The sequence below is a fragment of the Cherax quadricarinatus genome, chromosome 2 (genome assembly GCF_038502225.1).
Source record: "Cherax quadricarinatus isolate ZL_2023a chromosome 2, ASM3850222v1, whole genome shotgun sequence".
In the NCBI taxonomy this organism is placed as follows: domain Eukaryota; kingdom Metazoa; phylum Arthropoda; class Malacostraca; order Decapoda; family Parastacidae; genus Cherax; species Cherax quadricarinatus.
This window is the reverse complement of record NC_091293.1, coordinates 45320947-45345856: the sequence shown is the minus strand read 5'-3', so window position 1 is coordinate 45345856 and position 24910 is coordinate 45320947. Positions and strand designations below refer to the sequence as shown.

The 24910-nt window shown below is 41.9% G+C and overlaps 1 protein-coding gene across 1 annotated transcript in view; it reads left to right on the top strand.

Annotated features, from left to right (window-relative positions):
* wts (serine/threonine-protein kinase warts) overlaps positions 1-24910 on the top strand; it is a 113111-nt gene that overhangs the window by 37776 nt on the left and 50425 nt on the right. Inside the window, exon 3 of the mRNA XM_053782175.2 lies at positions 3744-3868. Within this exon, the coding sequence (XP_053638150.2) occupies positions 3788-3868 (81 nt within the window). The 5' untranslated portion in view covers positions 3744-3787. The remainder of the gene's footprint in view (positions 1-3743; positions 3869-24910) is intronic.

Genomic DNA, 24910 nt, shown 5'->3' with positions numbered 1-24910 from the left:
TCAAACATTTCCCCTACTTTGAGCTCCATTTCCAGGTCCTTTTATAGTAAAACCAATCAGAATCACCTCTTTCTATAATATGTTTTCCATTCTATCAAATGAGACCAAGAAAACAAGAATACAACCATAAATCCTATGCGTGCAGCCAGCAGTAACAGCCTGGTTGATCAGGCCCTGATCCACCGGGAGGCCTGGTCATGGACTGGGCTGCGGGGGCATTGATCCCCGGAATAACCTCCAGGTAACCTCTAGGTACGAAAATAGACCACAAAGTCAGCATTTTTTTTATATAGTGCACACTGACCACACAGACCCATTCTCACATGTGGGCCTACCAGCTTTCTCCTGCTTGATTTGAAACCGCTGGAATTTATAAGTATATATCCATCAAACACGCATGATAAAGACGATACACACTGTTCTATGATGCATATACTACCCGCATTCTCTCTCTCTCTCTCTCTCTCTCTCTCTTTCTCTCTTCTCTCTCTCTCTGCCTCTCACCCTCCTCTCTCCTTGTTCTCTCTTGCTTGCTCTCACTTGCTCTCTCCTCTTGCTCTCTCTCTGCTCTCTGCCTCTCTCTGCTCTCTTGCTTGCCTCTCTGCTTGCCTCTTGCCTGCTCTTGCTCTCTCTCTCTCTCTCTCTCTCTCTCTCTCTCTGCTCTCTCTCTCTCTGCACCTCCTCTCTTGCTCTCTCTGCACCTCTCTCTTCTCTCTCTCTCTCTCTCTCTCTCTCTCTCTTGCTCTCCCCTTGCCTCCTCTTGCTCTCTCTGCCCCTGCCTCTTGCCTCTCTTGTCCCCTCTCCCCTCCCCTTGCCTCTCCCTTGCCTCTGCTCTCTTGCCTCTCTCCTCTCCCTGCCTCTCCCCTTGCCTCCCTGCCTCTCTGCCTCCCTTCTTCCTCTCTCTTGCCTCTCTGCCTCTGCCCCTTGCTCTGCCTCTTGCTCTGCCTCTGCCTCTGCCCCTCTCTCTGCTCTGCCCCTCTGCCTCTCTCTTGCTCCTCTTGCCTCTCTCTTCTCTCTCTCTCGCTCGTCTCGCTCGCTTCTCTCGTCTCTCGCTCGCTCGCCCCGCTCTGCTCTCTCTCTCTTCTCTCTCTCATCTCTGGATTTGGAATTTGAATTAGGTTAAGGATTCCTAACTTTATTGACAAGCTAAGAGCTGTTACCTACATCAGCTCATTTGAAAGCATTTTTATTGTTATGAAACATATAAGTAGGGAACAGGATGAAGTTGGAGCCATCTGTGGGCCAGCATTTTCATTTGATCATCTGACTTTATCTAGTTGACACCATAATGCTATATGAATGTGTTCCATACTCAAGTCATCCTGGGGATAAATGGTCTCAGATGAAGTGATGTTCTGGAGAAGGGCACAGCCAGAGTGAAGTTGCTGCTTTCTGCCCATCTGGTGATACAGAAGCTTGCTTCATACTGTCCTTGAAGTGGATCCAGGTATGGTACTTTGACAGTGTTGGCCTTGTACATAACAGTAAGGCCACCCACATCCCTCTTGTGTTGAATGCTCTGCTGAAATGACAGATCTATCTCACTGTCTCTTTCCTCTCTCTGTCCTCTCTGCCCACCAGCTCCACTACATCTGTCATCACAGGTGTGTTGTGGTGGTTTGATTTTTATTGACATGCGCTCTTCATATTCATTTGCTGTCTACACAACTAATGGCATCTTTCTGACATATCCATTAAAACTGAAATTCAGGAGGAAGGGTTTATTGCTAAAAAAATAAATCTTTGATGCATTTCTGATTATATAACATGAGATTCTGTAAAAAAGTGTGTGGGTGTGAATTCATGTAAATTTCGCTCGGCAGCTCGTTGCCGACCGAGATTTACATGATTTTGTATTATAAGTTGTTATATAGAGAGAGCCTTAATTGCTAGGCATGTGGATGACCACCACAAATACTCTACTGTTCTCGTGTTAAGTGAATGGATACAATTAATGTGAAATTAAATATAATGCACTATGTCATGTATAAAATCTTGGGTTTATTTATAACAATCCACTGCTAAGTCAGTCTCAATGGAAGTCTTACAAGTTTGATGTGGTACAGCCTCTCCTAACTTAGCGACATACTCGTTTACCGACGACTCGGACTTAGGAAGGGCTCTCTGACCAGTATTCATACCTATATAATGTATATTAGAGCTGTTTTCCTCTTTGCTGCTTATTACAATGTATAGTACAATACTGTATAATAATTTAAAAATATATTAAAATTGTTATAAATGGTGCCGAAGTGACAATATCCAAGATGGTTGATGCAAACCCACTACCATTATAGTATGTTTCTTGCTTATTGACGAATTCATTTACAGACGTGGTCTTTGGAACAGAACTCCATCATTAACCCTTTGAGGGTTTTCGTCGTACTAGTACGTCTTACGCGTAGGGGTTTTTGACGTACTAGTACTCATAAATTCTAGCGGCCTCAAATCTAGTGGGAGAAAGCTGGTAGGCCTTCATATGAAAGAATGGGTCTATGTGGTCAGTGTGCACAGTCTAAAAAAAATCCTGCAGCACACAGTGCATAATGAGAAAAAAAAAACTTTGACCATTTTTTTTTAATAAATCAGCGACTTTGCAGTGTATTTTCGTATGGTATTTATTGTTGTATTCTAGTTTTCTTGGTATCATTTTATAGAATGGAAGACATATTACTGAAATTGAGATGATTTTGACTGGTTTTACAATGAAAAGTGCCTTGAAATTGAGCTCAAAGTAGCAGAAATGTTCGATTTTTACCAAACTTCAAAAGTAAACAAATCGTGCCAAGCGTGCAATACACGTCAACTGGTGAGTCTAATATTCTTTCACAAGTGCACCAATAATATTTATACCATTTTTTACACTAATGCAGTAGTCTGCATAACAGTAAATCTTATATTTTTTGTGAGAATAAAAATTCAAAGTGAAAAGCAAAAGAATATAAGAGGGGCCTTGAGACGTGACTAATGACTAGAAGAAATGTCATTTTAGTGCCAGGAATGTCTATCTTGTTTATTCTGGACCCTATTCGGAAATTGGCATCTTTTGAAATTTGTGTGAAATTGGCAAAATTGCTAAATTCTGACCACTGTACTGGATAGTTGAATTTATAAATGGGTGGTTTCTTGCACCCATTCGATAGAAAAAATGGAGTTCTAGCGAAATATTCATGTTTTTTGTCGACTAGTACAGTGAAATTGGCTGAAAATGGGGCTCAAAGTGGGCAAAATCGCCGATGCGTAAACATCGCCGAGACCGCTAACTTTGCGAGAGCATAATTCCGTAAGTTTTCTATCAAATTTCAAACTTTTGGTGTCGTTATGATCGGGAAAAGATTCTCTATCTTTTCATAAGAGAAAATAATTTTTTTTTTTTAAATTTGGCCGACCCTGAGAACGAGTTTCGGAGAGGGCCTGTCGACCCTCAAAGGGTTAAGTGAGGAGAGGCTGTATATAATACCTATATTTATTTCTAACACACATTAAAAATTTGGTTTATGTAAATTAGATTTGTGATAAGCATCTAGATTTGAGCACGTTTTTGTTGTGCCCGCTAAGTATTTAACTCTTCCATTTTTTTAGACATAATTTGTTATTAAGTTTCAGATTGGTCCTGGGTCCCTTGTGAAATTGTATTTACTTAGATATCTCTTTATTTTTTTACATATTAAATACCATTATAAGTTAATGATCCTTATTATATTTGGCATTTTTTGACCACTGCATATTAATTTCTCCTACAGGTTAAATTGGCCATGGTTAAACTGTGGTAGATCTTCATGGCCCGATGGCCCCCCAGATGCCTCATGCGGGTACCATGAGCACCAACACAATAGGCCGGCCCACTCGAGCTGATTACAATAAGGAGGTAAGCTTCTGCCCTTGTAAGTAACAGACTTGGGTGTTTTCTTTAGTGCTATATACTTGATCAAATGCAGTTAACGGTTCAGGATAAAATATGAAGAAAATCAGGAAATAAGATTATATTTTCATGAAGTTGAAATATATATGTACTCACCTAGTTGAGGTTGCGGGGGTCGAGTCCGAGCTCCTGACCCTGCTTCTTCACTGGTCGCTACTAGGTCATTCTCCCTGCTCCATGAGCTTTATCATACCTCTTCTTAAAGCTATGTATGGTACCTGCCTACACTACATCATTTTCCAGACTATTCCATTTCCTGACTACTCTATGACTGAAGAAATACAGTGGAACCTCTATTTACAAGTTTAATCCATTCCATGACCTTGTTCGCATCTCAATTTGCTCGTTTGTTGAGTCAGTTTTCCTCATTTAAATTAATTGAAATGGAATTAATCCATTCCAGTGGAATTCCAGGCACGACAAAATACTTCAATATTTCATTAATATCAACTCTATGGCTTATTTATCTATCACAATTCATCTAATATGACATAATTAACAATACAGTGGACCCCGCTTAACGATCACCTCCCAATGCGACCAATTATGTAAGTGTATTTATGTAAGTGCATTTGTACGTGTATGTTTGGGGGTCTGAAATGGACTAATCTACTTCACAATATTCCTTATGGGAACAAATTCGGTCAGTACTGGCACCTGAACATACTTCTGGAATGAAAAAATATCGTTAACCGGGGGTCCACTGTATAAATAACTTAGAAACATGATATACACACTAGAATGGATGAAATATGTCATTACACATGTGAGGAGTGGTAGGTGGCGGCGGCGGCCATTGTTGTTGTTGGGGTTTATAGGGCCACCACGACGGCCATTCCTGCTTCTGACTACATACCTTTCCGTGCTCTTATTACAACAGAAAATGGAGTGTTTGTAAGGCAAACTGCTTCACTAGGTAGTTTCATAAGGAAAACAATAATATTAATAATAGTAATAATAATAATACGTAATGTAAAGAAATTGTGTAGTAATACAGCATTTACCTTGGAGATGGAGAAGAGATGCTGGGCACAGCTTTCATCTGCAGAGTATTTCAATAAAAAACCTGTCCGAGGAGGTTTGTTTCTTCCTCCCTTTCAGAATGTTTCGGAAATGACTTATGCAAGCATCATTACGTAGCTCCAAAGAAACAACTGAGATCCAATTCCCTAGATCAAGAGGAGGAGCCCATCACCAGCGTCAAGGAACCTCCCTTGAGGCCCGCTCGCACCTTGAAATTTTGCTTACATCTGAAAGCAAAAAATCGACTGCTCGTATCTTGAAAAACTTGCACTTTGGGGCACTCATAAATAGAGGTTTCACTGTACAGTGGACCCTCAACCAACGATGGCAACGTATAACGTTAAATCCGACTAGCGATACATTTAAACACAAAAATTTTGCCTCGACTAGCGCTAAAAAAACTAGACCAACGCAATTCGTTCTGTTCGAGACGCGTTCACGTGTGGCCTGAGCGCGCCTCACTTGTCCCGTGGCTGCCAGTGTTTACGCCAGCCACCGCGGTCGCATCCAAACATACAATCAGAACATTTCATATTATCACAATGTTTTTAGTGATTGCACCTTCAAAAATAAGTCACCATGGGCCCCAAGAAAGCTTCTAGTGCCAACCCTGTGATAAAAAGGGTGAGAATTAGTATGGAAATTAAGAAAGATTTTGAAGGGTTTGGGGCTAACCCTGAGACGCCTATGCCAGTTGTGGAATCCATTGTGCCTACTTCAAAGATTAAGGAAATGTTATGGATGAAAATCACCCTAACACAGCTATTGCAAGCCGTGCTGGTGACTATTACAATGACAATGTTATGGCGCATTTTAGACAAATCTTAAAGGAACGGGAAGTACAGAGCTCTATGGACAGATATGTTGTGCAACAGAGGTCCAGTGACTCTCAAGCTGGTCCTAGTGGCATTAAGAGAAGAAGGGAAGTAACCCCGGAAAAGGACTTGCTACCTCAAGTCCTAATGGAATGGGATTCCCCTTCTAAACACTAACACCATCCACACTCTCCCCTCCTCCTATCCCATCAATCATCACCAGATCTTCAATAAAGGTAAGTATCATGTAATTGTACATGTCTTCTTCAGTTTGTGTGTATTAAAATTAATATTTCATTTGGTAAAAAATTTTTTTTCAATACTTTGGGGTGTCAGGAACGAATTAATTTGATTTCCATTATTTCTTATGGGGAAAATTAACTCGACTAACGATAATTTCGACTAACGATGAGCTCTCAGGAATGGATTAATATCGTTGGTCGAGGGTCCACTGTACTTCCTAACATCCCTGTAACTTATCTAAGTCTTCAGCTTCCAATTGTGACCCCTTGTTAGTGTGTCCCATCTCTGGAGCATACTGTCTCTGTTCACCTTGTCGATTCCTTTCAGTATATTTTATGTGTCTTTTTCATATCCCTCCATCTCTCCTCTCCTCCAATGTCATCAGGTCGATTTCCCTTAACCTCTCCTCGTAGGCCATGCCCCTTAGCTAGAGGACTAGTCTCCTTGCAAACCTTTTCACTTTCTCTAATTTCCTGACATACACAGTGTACAGGGTCCTGAACGATTCCTTACTCAGATGTCGAAATGCTGTTCTTTGGTTTGCTAGGTGCCCATATGCTGCAGTAGTTATTTGGTTGATGTGCGCCTCAGGAGATGTGCTCGGCATTATACTCGCCCAAAGATCCTTTTCTTTGAGTGAGGTTTGTAGTTTTTGGCCTCCTAAACTGTACTCTGTGGTTTTCTTTACTCTTTCCCAGTCTTCATGACTTTGCACTTGGTGGGGTTGAAATCCAGGAGCCAGTTTCCAGATCAGGCCTGTAGCCTGTCCAGTTATTCTCTGATTGAATTCTTCTCATTAACTTCACACTGTCTGCAAACAGGGACACTTCTGAGTCTGTTCTTTCCATCATGTCATTCACATTTACCAGAAACAGAATCGGTCCTAGGACTGACCCCTGTGGAACCCCACTCGTCACAGGCACCCACTCTGACACCTCGTCATGTACCATGACTTGCTGATGTCTTCCCATCAGGTATTCTTTGATCCATTGCAATACCTTCCCTGTTATATCTGCCTGGTCCTCCAGCTTTTGCACTAATCTCTTGTGTGGACTGTGTCAAATGCCTTCTTACAGTCCAAGAAAACTGTCTAACCACTCCTCTCTCTCTTGTCTTACTGTTGTCACCTTGTCATAGAACTCCAGTAGGTTTGTGACACAGGATTTCCCGTCCCTGAATCTGTGCTGGTTGTCGTTGATAAGCTCATTCCTTTCTAGGTGCTCCACCACTCTTCAGATAATTTTCTCCGTGACATTGCATACTATTCATGTCAAGGACACTGGTCTGTAGTTTAATGCTGCATGTCTGTTTCCTTTTTTAAAATTGGGACTGCATTTGCTGTCTTCCATACCTCAGGTAGTCGTCCTGTTTCGGTAGATTTGTTGAAGATTGTTGTTAGTAGTACACAGAGTGCCTCTGCTCCCTCTCTCAGGACCCACGGAGAGATGAGATGGCAGATTACAGATTTTGTGGACCAGCACAACCAGCATAACCCGAACCAGCGTGGTTTTAGAGCAGGATGATCATGCCTGTCACAGCTGCTGAGATGAGACGGCAGATTACAAATTTCATGGACCAGCATAACCTGAACCAGCATGGTTTTAGAGCAGGACAATCATGCCTGTCACAGCTACTGAACCATTGTGACAGAATTATGGAGGCATTGGAAGACGACCAAAACTCAGATGTGATTTACACAGATTTTGCAAAGGCGTTTGACAAATGCGATCACGGAGTGATAGCACACAAAATGAGGGCCATGGGCATTACGGGGAAGGTAGACAGATGGATTTTTGGGTTCCTAACACACACAACACAAAAAGTAGTAGTAAATAGATCAAGATCCAGTATCAGCGAGGTAAAAAACTCAGTGCGCCAAGGCACTGTCCTGGCACCTCTGCTGTTTCTCATCCTCATAGCAGATATACAGTGGACCCCCGCATACCGATGGCACCACATAACGATTAATCCGCATACCGCTTGCTTTAATCGCAAAAATTTTGCCTCGCATACCGCTTAAAAACCCGCTCACCGATTTTCGTCCGAGACGCGTCCAATGTGCGCCCTCAGCCAGCCTCACATGTGCCGCCCATGCCATTGTTTACCAGCCAGCCTCCGCGGTAACATCCAAGCATACAATCGGAATATTTCGTATTATTACAGTGTTTTCGGTGCTGTTTCTGGAAAATAAGTGACCATGGGCCCCAAGAAAGCTTCTAGTGCCAACCCTACACCAATAAGGGTGAGAATTCCAATAGAAATGAAGAAAGAGATCATTGATAAGTATGAAAGTGGAGTGCGTATCGCCGACCTGGTCAGGTTGTACAAGAAACCCCAATCAACCATCGCTACTATTGTGGGCACCAGAAAGGCAATCAAGGAAGCTGTTCTTGCCAAAGGTTTAACTGTGTTTTCGAAACAAAGATCGCAAGTGATGGAAGATGTTGAGAGACTCTTATTGGTGTGGATAAATGAAAAACAGCTAGCAGGAGATAGCGTCTCTCAAGCGATCATAAGCGAAAACGCTAGGAAGTTGCATGAGGATTTAATTAAAAAAATGCCTGCAACTAGTGCTGATGTGAGTGAATTTAAGGCCAGCAAAGGTTGGTTTGAGAGATTTAAGAAGCGTAGTGGCATACATAGTGTGATAAGGCATGGTGAGGCTGCCAGTTCGGACCACAAAGCGGCTGAAAAATATGTGCATGAATTCAAGGAGTACATAGAGACTGAAGGACTGAAACCTGAACAAGTGTTTAATTGTGATGAAACAGGCCTGTTTTGGAAGAAAATGCCAAGCAGGACCTACATTACTCAGGAGGAAAAGGCACTCCCAGGACATAAGCCTATGAAAGACAGGCTTACTTTGTTGATGTGTTCCAATGCTACTGGTGATTGCAAAGTTAAGCCTTTATTAGTGTATCACTCTGAAACTCCCAGACCGTTCAGGCAAAAGAATGGCCTCAAGGAGAATTTGTGTGTGCTGTGGAGGGCAAACAGTAAGGCATGGGTCACTAGAGACTTTTTCTATGACTGGTTACACCATGCATTTGCCCCCAATGTGAAAGATTACCTAACTGAAAAGAAATTAGAACTTAAGTGCCTCCTGGTGTTAGACAATGCCCCTGGTCATCCTACAGACGTGGCAGAGCGACTTTATGGGGACATGAAATTCATTAACATCAAGTTTTTGCCTCCTAATACCACTCCTCTCCTGCAGCCCATGGACCAGCAGGTTATTGCAAACTTCAAAAAACTGTACACAAAAGCTCTGTTTGAAAGGTGCTTTGTAGTGACCTCAGAAACTCAACTGACTCTAAGAGAGTTTTGGAGAGAGCACTTTAATATCCTCAATTGTGTAAACCTTATAGGTAAGGCTTGGGAGGGAGTGACTAAGAAGACCTTGAACTCTGCTTGGAAGAAACTGTGGCCAGAATGTGTAGACAAAAGGGATTTTGAAGGGTTTGAGGCTAACCCTGAGAGGATTATGCCAGTTGAGGAATCCATTGTGGCATTGGGAAAGTCCTTGGGGTTGGAGGTTAGTGGGGAGGATGTGGAAGAGTTGGTGGAGGAGGACAATGAAGAACTAACCACTGATGAGCTGATAGATCAACTTCAAGAGCAAGAGGCCAGACCTGAGAAAACTGGTTCAGAGGAGGGGAGAGAGAAATTGAAGAAGTTGCCTACTACAAAGATTAAGGAAATGTGTGCAAAGTGGCTTGAAGTGCAAACCTTTTTTGATGAAAATCACCCTCACACAGCTATTGCAAGCCGTGTTGGCAACCTGTACACTGACAATGTTGTGAAACACTTTAGGGAAGTCATAAAGGAACGAGAGGTACAGGCCACTATGGACAGATATGTTGTGCGAAAGAAGTCCAGTGACTCTGAAGCTGGTCCTAGTGGCATTAAAAGAAGAAGGGAAGTAACCCCAGAAAAGGACTCGACACCTCAAGTCTTAATGGAAGGGGATTCCCCTTCTAAACACTAACACTCTCTCTCCCCTCCTCCCATCCCATCAATCATCACCAGATCTTCAATAAAAGTAAGTGTCATGTAAGTGTGCATGCCTTTTTCAGTTTGTGTGTATTAAAATTAACATTTCATGTGGTAAAAAAAAAATTTTTTTCATACTTTTGGGTGTCTTGCACGGATTAATTTGATTTCCATTATTTCTTATGGGGAAAATTCATTCGCATACCGATTATTTCGCATAACAATGACCCCTCTTGCACGGATTAAAATTGGTATGCGGGGGTCCACTGTAGATAAAACACCCATCATACTTTTGTATCATCATTTGCAGATGACTCTAAAATAAGCATGAAAGGCACTATGGTAGAGGACATTGAAAAATTACAGGAAGATATAAGCAGGGTTTTCCAGTGGGCAGTGAAGAACATGACATTCAGTGGTGATAAGTTCCAGCTGCTAAGGTATGGAAAGAATGAAGAACTCAATAGGAACACTATATACAAAACTCAAGAGGGTCACCAAATAGAATGAAAAGAGCACAGAGAATACCTGGGAATACAGTGGACCCCCGGTATTCGATATTAATCCATTCCTCAGAGCTCATCGAATACCGAAAATATTGAAAAGCGAATCAATTTTCCCCATAAGAAATAATGGAAATCAAATTAATCTGTACAAGACACCCAAAAGTATGAAAAAAAAATTTTTTTGCTACATGAAATATTAATTTTAATACACACAAACTGAAGAAGACATGCACAGTTACATGACACTTACCTTTATTGAAGATCTGGTGATGATTGATGGGATGGGAGGAGGGGAGAGTGTGGATGGTGTTAGTGTTTAGAAGGGGAATCCCCTTCCATTAGGACTTGAGGTAGCAAGCCCTTTTCCGGGGTTACTTCCCTTCTTCTTTTAATGCCACTAGGACCAGCTTGAGAGTCACTGGACCTCTGTCGCACAACAAATCTGTCCATAGAGCTCTGTACCTCCCGTTCCTTTACGATTTGTCTAAAATGGGCCACAACATTGTCATTGTAATAGTCACCAGCACGGCTTGCAATAGCTGTGTTAAGGTGATAGAAGCTTTCTTGGGGCCCATGGTGACTTATTTTGCAGAAACAAGCACCAAAAACAGTGATAATATGGAATGTACCGAATGTATCCTTAGATGCGCGCACACTGGCTGGTTAGGGGATCAAGAACCTCGTGAATATTTGGTGACCCAATATATTGTAAGGAAATATAGTACAATAATGCTTCCTTAACCTATTGAACCATGGACAATCATAAAACACATAAAAGCATTGTAAAATATTGTACTACATGCATGTTATAGTTTAATAACAAATAATAAATAAACAATACACATACCACTCATAAGGCCGACGAACTCTGTTGGCTTGTGATGATTCCTTTGATATACCTTTGAAGAGTTTCGAGAGTTTATCTACTCTTCGAGCCAGGCTCGTCAGGTGCTTGGCTGGTCAACCAGGCAGTTGCTGCTGGTGGCCCGCTGCCCCATATATCCATCACAGCCTGGTTGATCTGGCACCTGGTGAAGATACTTGTCCAGTTTTCTCTTAAAGGCTTCTACACTTGTTCCAGCCATGTTTCTGATATCATCTGGTAAGATGTTGAATAATCAGGGATCCTGGATGTTGGTACAGTGTTCCCTTGTTGTCCCCACCGCACCCCTGCTCCTCACTGGGTTTATTTTGCACTTCCTCCCATATCTCTCACTCCAGTATGTTGTTATGGCAGTGTGCAGATTTGGCACCAGGTCCCTGAGTACTCTCCAGGTATATATTATCATGTATCTCTCCTCCGCTCCAGTGAGTACATGTTCAAAACTTTAAGCATTCCCAGTAGTTTAGGCACTTTACTGGCTCAGTGTGAGCTGTAAACGATATCTGTATTTGTTCCAGCTCCAATATTCTCCTGCTTTGAACTGGGCCATCAACACTGAGCAATATTCTAAGTGAGGGAGCACTAGTGATTTTAAGAGTATCACCATTGGCATTACTTCCCTTGTTTTGAAAGTTCTCAATACCCACCCCGTCATCTTCCTGGCTATCGTGATCTTTGTCTTGTTATGGTCTTTAATTAAAAGTAAGGTCAGCTGACATAATTATTCTCAGGTATTTTATGTGTTCCTTTTGTTCTATTTGGTGACTCTCTTGAGTTTTGTATATAGTGTTCCTTTTGAGTTCTTCATTCTTTCCATACCTAAGCAACTGGAACTTATCACCATTGAATGTCATGTTGTTCTCCACTGCCCACTGGAAAACCCTGCTTCTGTCTTCCTGTACTTTTTCCGTGTCCTCTACCGTAGTGACTTTCATGCTTATTTTAGTGTCATCTGCAAGTGATGATACAAGTGTGTCGGATGTTTTTATCTATGTCTGCTATGAGGATGAGAAACAGCAGAGGTACCAGGACAGTGCCTTGGGGCACTGAGCTTTTTACCTCACTGATGTTGGATCTTGCTCTGTTCACTATTGCTTTTTGTGTTCTGTGTGTTAGGAACCCAAAAATCCATCTGCCTACCTTCCCTGTAATACCCATGGACCTCATTTTGTGCGCTATCATTTCATGATCACATTTGTCAAAAGCTTTTGCAAAATCTGTGTAAATCACATCTGTGTTTTGGTCATCTTCCAATGCCTCCATAATTCTTTTATATAATGGTTCAGCAGCTGTGATAGGCACGATTGTCTTGCTCTAAAACCATGCTGGTTCAGGTTATGCTGGTTGTGCTGGTCCATGAAATTTGTAATCTGCCGTCTCATCACTTTTTCGAAGATTTTTATGATATGCGAAGTTAGGGCTACTGGTCTGTAATTTTTAGCCAGTTCTCTACTACCTCCCTTATGCAAAGGAGCTATGTCTGCACTCTTTAAGGCCTCCAGTATTTCACCTGAGTGCTCGTGCTAGTGGTACTTTACACTTCTTTATAAATAGAGCATTCCATGAATCTGGTCTGGGTGCTGAGTGAGTGGGCATGATGCCCATTTCTCTCTCGAAATCTATGAGATTTGTACAAATGTCAGTTAGTTGGTCTGCTCAGCTTTCTTCTGGAGTGAAAAATACTTCTGCATTTTCTACCATGCTGTCATTTAGTGGGTTGCTGAACACCGACTCATACTGTTCTTTAAGGATTTCGCTAGTTTCCTGTTCATCGTCAGTATACGAGTCTCCTCTCAGTAGTGGTCCAATTCTACAGGTAGTTCTTAGCTTGGATTTTGCATAGGAATAGAAATATTTTGGGTTTCTTGCAATATCCTGTATGGCCCTTTGTTCCCTTTGTACTTCTTCTGTTAGGTATGACATCCTGAGTTTTTGCTCTAGTTCAGTGATCTTTTGCTAAGCCTATCTTTCCTCTGCTGCAACATATTTGTGTTTTTAAGCAATTCAGTAACCCGTTTTCTTCTCTACCATCTCCTACGCTCTCTCTCTATATCTGATATTCTTCTGGGTTTCCTCAATGGTATGTGCTTCATACATACCTTGTTTGCTTCTTTATTCAGATTCTCTAGGCACTAGTGGGGATTTAGGGTGCTCATGTCTGCTTCCCAGGATATGTCTGATAGCTCTTGGTTTATTTTTTCCCAGTCAATTCTGTGGTTGTTAAAATTAAACTGACTGAACATCCCATCTCTAACTTTAGCGACACAGTTCCCTAACCTTGAGTTAATACTTACTTGAACTTCTATGATGTTGTGATCAGTGTATATTGTCTTTGTAACTGTTGTCTCTGATTAGTTCCTTGTTTGTGAATATCAAATCCAGGGTATTTTCATTTCTAGTGGGATCAGTTATCTGTTGGTTTAATGAGTATTTTTCACAAACCCTCATTAGTTCCCTGGTATGTGCCTGTTGGGCTAAGGTGCTTCCTGGATATATTTCTGGTATAACGTTGTGCTGCGCCATCTTCCATTTTACATGAGGGAGATTAAAATCTCCAAGGAGTAAAATTTTTGGTGTGGGATTTTCTAGTCTATCCACATAACTATCTGTCTTCCTTAGCTGATCTGTGAATTCCTCAGCAGTTGATGATGGTGGTGTGCATACTAGGATAATTACTAAATTCCTATTTTCAGTTTTAATGCCGAGGATTTCGACTATATCATTCGTAGAATTCAGCACTTCTGTGCAACAGAAAGTATCCTTTACATAGATTCCTACTCCTCCCTGTGACCTATTAATCCTATCACATCTATACATGTTATACCTGGAGTTTACCTGGAGATAGTTCCGGGGGTCAACGCCCCCGCGGCCCGGTCTGTGACCAGGCCTCCTGGTGGATCAGAGCCTGATCAACCAGGCTGTTGCTGCTGGCTGCACACAAACCAACGTACGAGCCACAGCCCGGCTGATCAGGAACCGACTTTAGGTGCTTGTCCAGTGCCAGCTTGAAGACTGCCAGGAGTCTGTTGATAATCCCCCTTATGTATGCTGGGAGGCAGTTGAACAGTCTCGGGCCCCTGACACTTATTGTATGGTCTCTTAACGTGCTAGTGACACCCCTGCTTTTCATTGGGGGGATGTTGCATCGTCTGCCAAGTCTTTTGCTTTCGTAGTGAGTGATTTTCGTGTGCAAGTTCGGTACTAGTCCCTCTAGGATTTTCCAGGTGTATATAATCATGTATCTCTCCCTCCTGGGTTCCAGGGAATACAGGTTTAGGAACCTCAAGCGCTCCCAGTAATTGAGGTGTTTTATCTCCGTTATGTGCGCCGTGAAGGTTCTCTGTACATTTTCTAGGTCGGCAATTTCACCTGCCTTGAAAGGTGCTGTTAGTGTGCAGCAATATTCCAGCCTAGATAGAACAAGTGACCTGAAGAGTGTCATCATGGGCTTGGCCTCCCTAGTTTTGAAGGTTCTCATTATCCATCCTGTCATTTTTCTAGCAGATGCGATTGATACAATGTTATGGTCCTTGAAGGTGAGATCCTCCGACATGATCACTCCCAGGTCTTTGACGTTGGTGTTTCGCTCTATTTTGTGGCCAGAATTTGTTTTGTACTCTGATGAAGATTTAATTTCCTCGTGTTTACCATATCTGAGTAATTGAAATTTCTCATCATTGAACTTCATATTGTTTTCTGCAGCCCACTGAAAGATTTGGTTGATGTCCGCCTGGAGCCTTGCAGTGTCTGCAATGGAAGACACTGTCATGCAGATTCGGGTGTCATCTGCAAAGGAAGACACGGTGCTGTGGCTGACATCCTTGTCTATGTCGGATATGAGGATGAGGAACAAGATGGGAGCGAGTACTGTGCCTTGTGGTTTCATATCTTTATTTCTCTGTCCAAAACATCCCTTTTAAGTGTTTCTGTAAATGCTCCAAACATGGCATTCGCTTATGATAGGAGTCCACTTACATAACTAGCTTTGTCGTTTTTATTTGATTTCCGACCCTAAATATTTGCAAATATGAAGCGGGAATTACCATTTTGGATTTTTTGTCTTGTTTGTGCTTTGTTAGTACCACTGGTGATGTACTACCTGGTATGGCCCCTGGTGTACATACCCCTGCGCTCTCCAGTACTGACTTTACATTTGGTTGATTATTCGGCCTTGATGGGCTGATGCCTGATTTGGTACGCCCCATTTTGCTGCCCATCTGTCCTTTCTTTGGTTTGATCTTTTCTCTGTTTGTCTAAAAAAGATTGCTATTCAATTTCCCTTTCTCTGCTAACTCTCTAGCTTCACGTTCTTTTTATATGATGATGACAATAACGATGATGATAGTGATGATAGCCATGCAGTTACTGATGACAGTTGAATGGAGTTGATTATATGGAGTGTAACTGAATGGCATGATGAGTCTAGTGTGTGGAATTTTGCTGGGAATTTGGCGGCTGGGAATTCGCAAATGTTTGAAGCCCATGAAAGCAGAAAATGCTAATGTTGAAGGAGACCTGTATTACTCAGTGCAGGAAAAATATCAGAGCTGTAACAAATACAGAGATCGTTTACGGCTCACATTGAGCCAGCAAAGCACCTAAATTACTGGGAACACCTTCATGTCTTGAACATGTACTCATTGGAGCAGAGGAGAGAGAAATGCATGATAGTACACATATATACATGTACCTGGAAAGTACTCGAGGACCTGGTCCCAAATCTGCACACTGCCATAAAATACTGGAGTGAGAGATATGGGAGGAAGTGTAAAATAAGCCCAGTGAGGAGCAGGGGTGCAGTCGGGACACTGTATCAACATCCAGGGTCCCAGACTATTCAACATCTTACCAGAAGATATCAGAAACATGGCTGGAACAAGTGTAGAAGCCTTGAAGAGGAAACTGGAGAAGTATCTTCACCAGGTGCCAGATCAACTAGGCTGTGATGGATATGTGGGGCAGCGGGCCTCCAGCAGCAACAGCCTGGTTGACCAGGCGAGTACCAGACGAGCCTGGCCCATGGCCGGGCTCCGAGAGTAGTGAAACTCTCAAAACTCTTTGATGGCAAAGGTATATCAAAGGCCCTATCACCTTTGGGGTACCTAGCTCGCTTAACAGCCTCTTCACCTCCTCTTCGGTTGTATGTACAGTGGACCCTCAAATTTCATGATTAATCCATTTCAGAGAGTGCTAAAAGTCGAAATTCATGAGTGGCGAAACCATTTTCCCTGTAAGAAATAATGGAAATCCAATTAATCCATTCCATACACCCAAAAATATTAAAAAAAATATATATTTTTTTTTCAAATTAAATAAAGATTTACATACAGAAATCAATGAGAAATCAAGTACATACATATATAAAATAATAGCAACATTGCACTTACCTTTATTGATGACTTCTAGGTGGATGGAAGGCGGGAGGAGGGGAGAGGAAGAAGGTACACTAGCGTTTGGAAGGGGAATCCCCTTCCATAAAGACTTCAGGTACCAGTTCCTTTTCCAGGGTTACTTCCCTTCTTTGTTTTTTAATTAATGGCACTGGGACCAGCTTGAGAGCCACTGGACCCCTGTCGCACAAAATATCTGTTCTGAGAGCTCTGTTTCTGGCGTCTCTTTAAGATCTCCCTAAAGTGGGACACAACATTGTCATTGTACATGTTGCCAACACAGCTTGCAACAGCTTTGTCAGAGTGATGTTCATCCATAAATGTTTGCACTTCAGTTCACTTTGCATAGATGTCCTTAATCTTTGAAGAAAGCACCTTCCTCCATCTCTCTTCCAACTCCTCTGAAGCAATTTCCTCAGCTGTGGTCTGTTGCTGTTGCAGATGAAGCTCATGCAGCTCTGTAGCAGTTAGCTCTTCAACAGGAGGTCCTCCACCAACTCTTCCACATCCTCAAAATTCACATCCAACCCCATGGATTCCCCAATGCCACAATACTTTCCATAACTGGCATAGGCTCCTCGGGGTCAGCCCCAAACCCTTCAAAATACCTCTCTTGTACACATTGTGGCTACAATTTTCTCCAAGCAGATTTCAAAGTCCTGCAAGTCACTCCCTCCCAAGCCTTACATATAAGGTTTATGCAATGGAGGATATTGAAGTGATCTTTCCAGAACTCTCTTAGGGTCAATTAAGTGTCTGAGGTCACTTCAAAGCACTTTTGAAAGCTGCTTTTGTGTACAGTTTTTTGAAGTTTGAAATGACCTGCTGGTCCATGGGCTGGAGGAGAGAAGTGGTATTAGGGGGCATGAACTTCACTGTGATGAAACAAAATTCCTGCACCATTTGCTCTTCCAAGTCTGGAGAATGAGCAGGAGCATTGTCCATTACCAGGAGGCACTTGAGTTCCAATTTATTTTCCAGTAGGTATTTCTTCACACTGGGGCCAAACACTTCATTAAACCAATCAAGGAAAATGTCTCTCATGACCCATGCCTTACTGTTTGCCTTCCACATCACACACAGTTTACTCTTAGTGACACTTTCTTGAACACTGAGATTTTCAGTGATACACCAGTAAAGGCTTTACTTTGCACTCCCCACTACCATTACTACAAAACATGAGAGTTAGCCTGTCTTTCATAGGCTTGTGTCCTGGCAGTGCCGTTTCCTCCTGCGTGATGTAGGTCCTCTTTGGCATTTTCTTCCAAAACAGGCCTGTTTCATCACAATTGAACACTTGTTGGGGTTTGAATTGTTTCAGCCGCTTTTTTATCAGAAATGGCAGCCTCGCCATGCCTTACCACACTGTGTATGCTACTACACTTCTTGAATCTCTCAAACCAGCCTTTGCTGGCCTTAAAATCACAAACATCAGCACTTGTTGCAGGCATTTTCTTTAAGATATCGTCATGCAACTGCCTTGCCTTTTCACAAGTTATCAACTGCATAACACTATCTCCTGCTAACTGTTTTTGGGTAATCTACACCAACAATAACCTCTCCACTTCTTTGAGGATTTGCGATCTCTTTTTTGTCAGCATATCTACCCGTTTTGCAGCAACAGCTTTCATGATTTCCTTTCCCTTCGCCACGATCGAAGTGATGGTTGAATGGTGTTTGCCATATATCCTGGCAAGCTCTAAACATGCATTCCACTTTCATATTTTCCAATGATTTCTGTCTTGAATTCTATTATGTGCCTCACTTTCTTTACCAAAGGGCTGGCACTAGCTTTCTTTGGGCCCATGGTGACTTATTTAGTAGTTGCAAGCACAAAAACAATGGATTATTATGAAATGTATCGTATGAACCCGTGGGGTGATGGTCACTCACTGATAAAAAATGGCACACTGAGTGTGAGTGGTGCAGGAGACTGGCTTTGTGTGTGCACTGATGGTGGGATGCCGGTCAGACGCATACCAGATGGTCGCTGAATCACGAGGCCAGTTACGAACTGCGAGACTATATTTTGCCGAAAAAAGTTGCCGAAATTCGGATTTCATGAAAGTCATGGCCACCGAAAGGTGGGGATTCACTGTACAGTGGACCCCCGCATAACGATATTAATCCGTTCGTGAGAGCTCATTGTTATGCGAAATTATCGTTATGCGAATGAATTTTCCCCATAAGAAATAATGGAAATCAAATTAATCCATGCAAGACACCCCAAAGTATGAAAAAAAAAATTTTTACCACATGAAATATTAATTTTAATACACACAAACTGAAAATGGCATGCACAGTTACATGACACTTACCTTTATTGAAGATCTGGTGATGATTGATGGGATGGGAGGAGGAGAGAGTCTTAGTGTTTAGAAGGGGAATCCCCTTCCATTAAGACTTGAGGTGTCAAGTCCTTTTCTGGGGTTACTTCCCTTCTTCTTTTAATGCCACTAGGACCAGCTTCAGAGTCACTGGACTTCTGTCGCACAACATATCTGTCCATAGTGGCCTGTACCTCTCATTCCTTTATGACTTTCCTAAAGTGTTTCACAACAGTGTCAGTGTAATAGTCACCAGCATGGCTTGCAATAGCTGTGTTAGAGTGATTGTAATCAAAAAAGGTTTGCACTTTAAGCCACATTCCACACATTTCCTTAATCTTTGAAGTAGGCAACTTCTTCAATTTCTCTCTCCCCTCCTCCAAACCAGTTTCCTCAGGTCTGGCCTCTTGCTGTTGAAGTTGATCTAGCAGCTCATCAGTGGTTAGTTCTTCATTGTCCTCCTCCACCAACTCTTCCACATCATCCCCACTAACCTCCAACCCCAAGGACTTTCCCAATGCCACAATGGATTCCTCAACTGGCATAGGATTCCCAGGGTTAGCCTCAAACCCTTCAAAATCCCTTTGGTCTACACATTCTGGCCACAGTTTCTTCCAAGCAGAGTTCAAGGTCCTCTTAGTCACTCCCTCCCAAGCCTTACCTATAAGGTTTACACAATTGAGGATATTAAAGTGATCTCTCCAAAACTCTCTTAGAGTCAATAAAGTTTCTGAGGTCACTACAAAGCACCTTTCAAACAGAGCTTTTGTGTACAGTTTTTTGAAGTTTGCAATAACCTGCTGGTCCATGGGCTGCAGGAGAGGAGTGGTATTAGGAGGCAAAAACTTCACCTTAATGAAGCTCATGTCCCCATAAAGTCGCTCTGCCATGTCTGTAGGATGACCAGGGGCATTGTCTAACACCAGGAGGCACTTAAGGTCTAATTTCTTTTCAGTTAGGTAATCTTTCACATTGGGGGCAAATGCTTGGTGTAACCAGTCATAGAAAAAGTCCCTAGTGACCCATGCCTTACTGTTTGCCCTCCACAGCACACACAAATTAGCCTTGAGGATATTCTTTTGCCTGAACGCTCTGGGAGTTTCTGAGTGATACACTAATAAAGGCTTCACTTTGCAATCACCACTAGCATTGGAACACATCAACAGAGTAAGCCTGTCTTTCATAGGCTTATGTCCTGGGAGTGCCTTTTCCTCCTGAGTAATGTAGGTCCTGCTTGGCATTTTCTTCCAAAACAGGCCTGTTTCATCACAATTAAACACTTGTTCAGGTTTCAGTCCTTCACTGTCTATGTACTCCTTGAATTCCTGCACATATTTTTCAGCTGCTTTGTGGTCCGAACTGGCAGCTTCACCATGCCTTATCACACTATGTATGCCACTACGCTTCTTAAATCTCTCAAACCAACCTTTGCTGGCCTTAAATTCACTCACATCATCACTAGTTGCAGGCATTTTTTTAATTAAATCCTCATTCAACTTCCTAGCCTTTTCACTTATGATCACTTGAGAGATGCTATCTCCTGCTATCTGTTTTTCATTTATCTATACCAATAAGAGTCTCTCAACATCTTTCATCACTTGCGATCTCTGTTTCGAAAACACAGTTGAACCTTTGGCAAGAACAGCTTCCTTGATTGTCGTTTTGTTGGACACAATAGTAGCGATTGTTGATTGGGGTTTACTATACAACCTGGCCAGCTCGGAGACACGCACTCCAATTTCATACTTAGCAATGATCTCTTTCTTCATCTCTATAGTAATTCTCACCCTTATTCCTGTAGGGTTGGCACTAGAAGCTTTCTTGGGGCCCATGGTCACTTATTTTGCAGATAAAATCACCAAAAACATTGTAATAATACGAAATGTTCTGATTGTATGCTTGGATGTTACCGCGGAGGCTGGCTGGTAAACAATGCCACCGGCGGAACATGTGAGGCTGGCTCAGGCCGCACAGTAGACGCGTCTCGGACGAATAGCGTTGAGCGGGTTTTTTAGCGGTATGCGAGGCAAAATCTTAGCGATAAAATGTATCGGTATGCAGATTTAACGTTATGTGATACCAACGGTATGCGGGGGTCCACTGTATTGTGTCCAGCACTTGATTGTGTATCCCACCTCTCTGTCTTTCTGGAGTCACTTCTATCTCCTCTGTGAATACTACTATGAATCTCATGTTGAGCTTCTCACATACTTCTTGGTCGTTTCTTGTGATCTCCCCTCCTTCCTTCCTCAGCCTGATTACCTGGTCCTTGACTGTTGTTTTCCTCCTGATATAACTGTACAACAGCTTCGGGTTGGACTTGGCTTTTGCTGCTGTGTCATTTTCATATTGTCGTTGGGCCTCCCTCCTTACCTGAGCATATTCACTTCTGGCTCTTCGGCTGTTCTCCTTATTCTCCTGGGTTTTTTTACCTTCTATACTTCTTCCATTCTATAGCACACTTGGTTTTGGCCTCTTTACACCTTTGCGTGAACCAAGGGCTCATCCTGGCCTTCTCATTATTTCTGTTGCCTTTGGATACAAACCTCTCTTCTGCTTCCTTGCATATTGTCACATATTCCATCTTCTCATTTACTGTAAAGTAAAAGGACACAAGTGCAACTAATGTGACATTTTATTGTGGCAACGTTTCGCTCTCCAGGAGCTTTGTCAAGCCGATGCAAACAGTATATGGACACAGAGGGTATATAAAGGCTCAGAGTGAGGTGCAATACTAGTGAGGTACCATTTCGATGTTCACTAGTGGTAGTAGTAGTAGTAGTGACAATATGGTAGAGCAATTAATTCGTACATGAGTAAAAGGATATAAAAGCTATTACTTGGGTAACATAAAAATAGGTTGGACAAATATAGACTGGATAGAGAAGGCCTTTTTCAGTGTTCACTCTCTGTAATGTGCTTTGTGTAGTATAACAGGAGAGACTATGTGATGGCAGGGTTTACAAAGTTATAATTCTTCCCAACAGCCAGGTTGCACTGAACGTTTCTAAAGTACTTTCACAAGCTAACACCAGAGTCGCCATCGCTTCTAGCACTTCAATAAAGGATCTAACCAGGACAAAATCAAAGCACCACGAACCAGTCAATGCAGGGGTTTACATTATACCCTGTGGAGGCTGTGACAAGATTTATGTAGGTGAAACAGTAAGAAACCTCGACACCCGCCTCAATGAACACATTTACGCATGTAGGAACGATAACTTGAACAACGCCTGTGTACAACACCTAAATTCCACCAATCATCTCATGAAATTCAGGGACGCCCAATTAGTGATCAAAGAAACTAATTTCCGCAGACGCAAGTGCCTCAAATCAGGCACTGATCGCTGTTTCGAATACAATTAAACAAAACAACGGCAGCTTCACCATCTCTGAAGTCTTAGCAAGAATCCTCCTGAAAACAGTAAACCCTGCCATCACATACTCTCCTGTTATACTACACAAAGCACATTACAGAGAGTGAACACTGAAAAAGGCCTTCTCTATCCAGTCTATATTTGTCCAACCTATTTTTATGTTACCCAAGTAATAGCTTTTATATCCTTTTACTCATGTACAAATTAATTGCTCTACTACTACTACTACTACTACTACTACTACTACTACTACTACCACTACTACTACTACTACCACTACTACCACTACTACCACTACTACCACTACTACCACTACTTCCACTACTACCACTACTACCACTACTACCACTACTACTACTACTACTACTACTACTACTACTACTACTACTACTACTACTACTACTACTACTACTACTACTACTACTACTACTACTACTACTACTACTACTACTACTACTAATACTACTACTACTACTACTACTACTACTACTACTACTACTACTACTACTACTACTACTACTACTACTACTACTACTACTACTACTACTACTACTACTACTACTAATACTAATACTACTAATACTAATACTACTACTACTACTACTACTACTACTACTAATACTACTACTACTACTACTACTAATACTAATACTACTACTACTACTAATACTAATACTACTAATACTAATACTAATACTAATACTAATGCTACTAATACTAATACTAATACTACTAATACTACTACTACTAATACTAATACTACTAATACTACTACTACTAATACTACTAATACTACTACTACTAATACTACTACTACTAATACTACTAATACTAATACTAATACTACTATTACTACTATTACTATGAGCCTTTATATACCCTCTGTGTCCATATACTGTTTGAATCGGCTTGACAAAGCTCCTGGAGAGCGAAATGTTGCCCCAATAAAATGTCACATTAGTTGCACTTGTGTCCTTTTACTTTACATATTGTCGGTAATTCTACCAACATTATTCTCATTTACTAATCTCCCTGCCAGTTCTCTGTCCCACTGAACCTCATGCAGGAAATTCCTCATGCCTCTGTAGTACCTTTCTTGTAGTTTGGCTACATATATGGTACAGAAGAAGAATACGGGTTATTGAACTGCTTAAAAACACAAATATGCTACAATAGAGGAAAGATAGACTTAGCAGAGAGATCACTGAATTAGAGCAAAAACTTAGGATGTCATACCTCACAGAAGAAGTACAAAGGGAATAAAAGGCCATACAGGACATTGCAAAAAACCCAAAATATTTCTATTCCTATGCAAAATCCAAGCTAAGAACTACCTGTAGAATTGGACCACTACTGAGAGGAGACTCGTATACTGACGACGAACAGGAAATGAGTGAAATCCGAAAAGAGTGCAGACATAAATTCTTAAAGAGCGCAGACATAGCTCCTTTGCATAAGGGAGGTAGTAGAGCACTAGCTAAAAATTACAGACTAGTAGCCCTAACCTCTCACATCATAAAAATCTTCGAAAGAGTAATGAGACGGCAGGTTACAAATTTCATGGAGCAGCACAACCAACATAACCCGAACCAGCATGGTTTTAGAGCAGGACGATCATGTCGGTCACAGCTGCTGAACCATTATGACAGAATTATGGAGGCACTGGAAGACAACCAAAACGCAGATGTGATTTACACAGATTTTGCAAAGGCTTTTGACAAATGCGATCATGGAGTGATAGCGCATAAAATGAAGGCCATGGGCATTACGGGGAAGGTAGGCAGATGGATTTTCAGTTTCCTAACACACACAACACAAAAAGTAGTGAACAGGGCAAGATCCAGCATCAGCGAGGTCAAAAGCTCAGTGCCCCAAGGCATTGTCCTGACACCTCTGCTGTTCCTCATCCTCATAGCAGACATAGACAAAAACACCCGGCACACTTTTGTATCATCATTTGCAGATGACACTAAAATAAGCATGAAAGTCAGTACAGTAGAGGACACTGAAAAAGTACAGGAAGACATAAACAGGGTTTTCCAGTGAGCAGTGGAAAACAACATGACGTTCAAGCTGCTTAGGTATGGAAAGAATGAAGAACTCAAAAGGAGCACTATATACAAAACTCAAGAGGGTCACCAAATAGAACATTAGGAACACGTAAAAGACCTAGGAATAATTATGTCAGCCATCCTTTCTTTTAAAGACCATAACAAGACAAAGATCACGACTGCCAGGAAAATGACTGGGTGGGTATTGAGAACTTTCAAAACAAGGGAAATAATGCCGATGGTGACACTCTTCAAATCGCTAGTGCTCTCTCACTTAGAATATTGCTCAGTGCTGACGACCCCGTTCAGGGCAGGAGAAATATCGTAGCTGGAACAAATACAGAGATCGTTTACAGCTCACACTGAGCCAGTAAAGCACC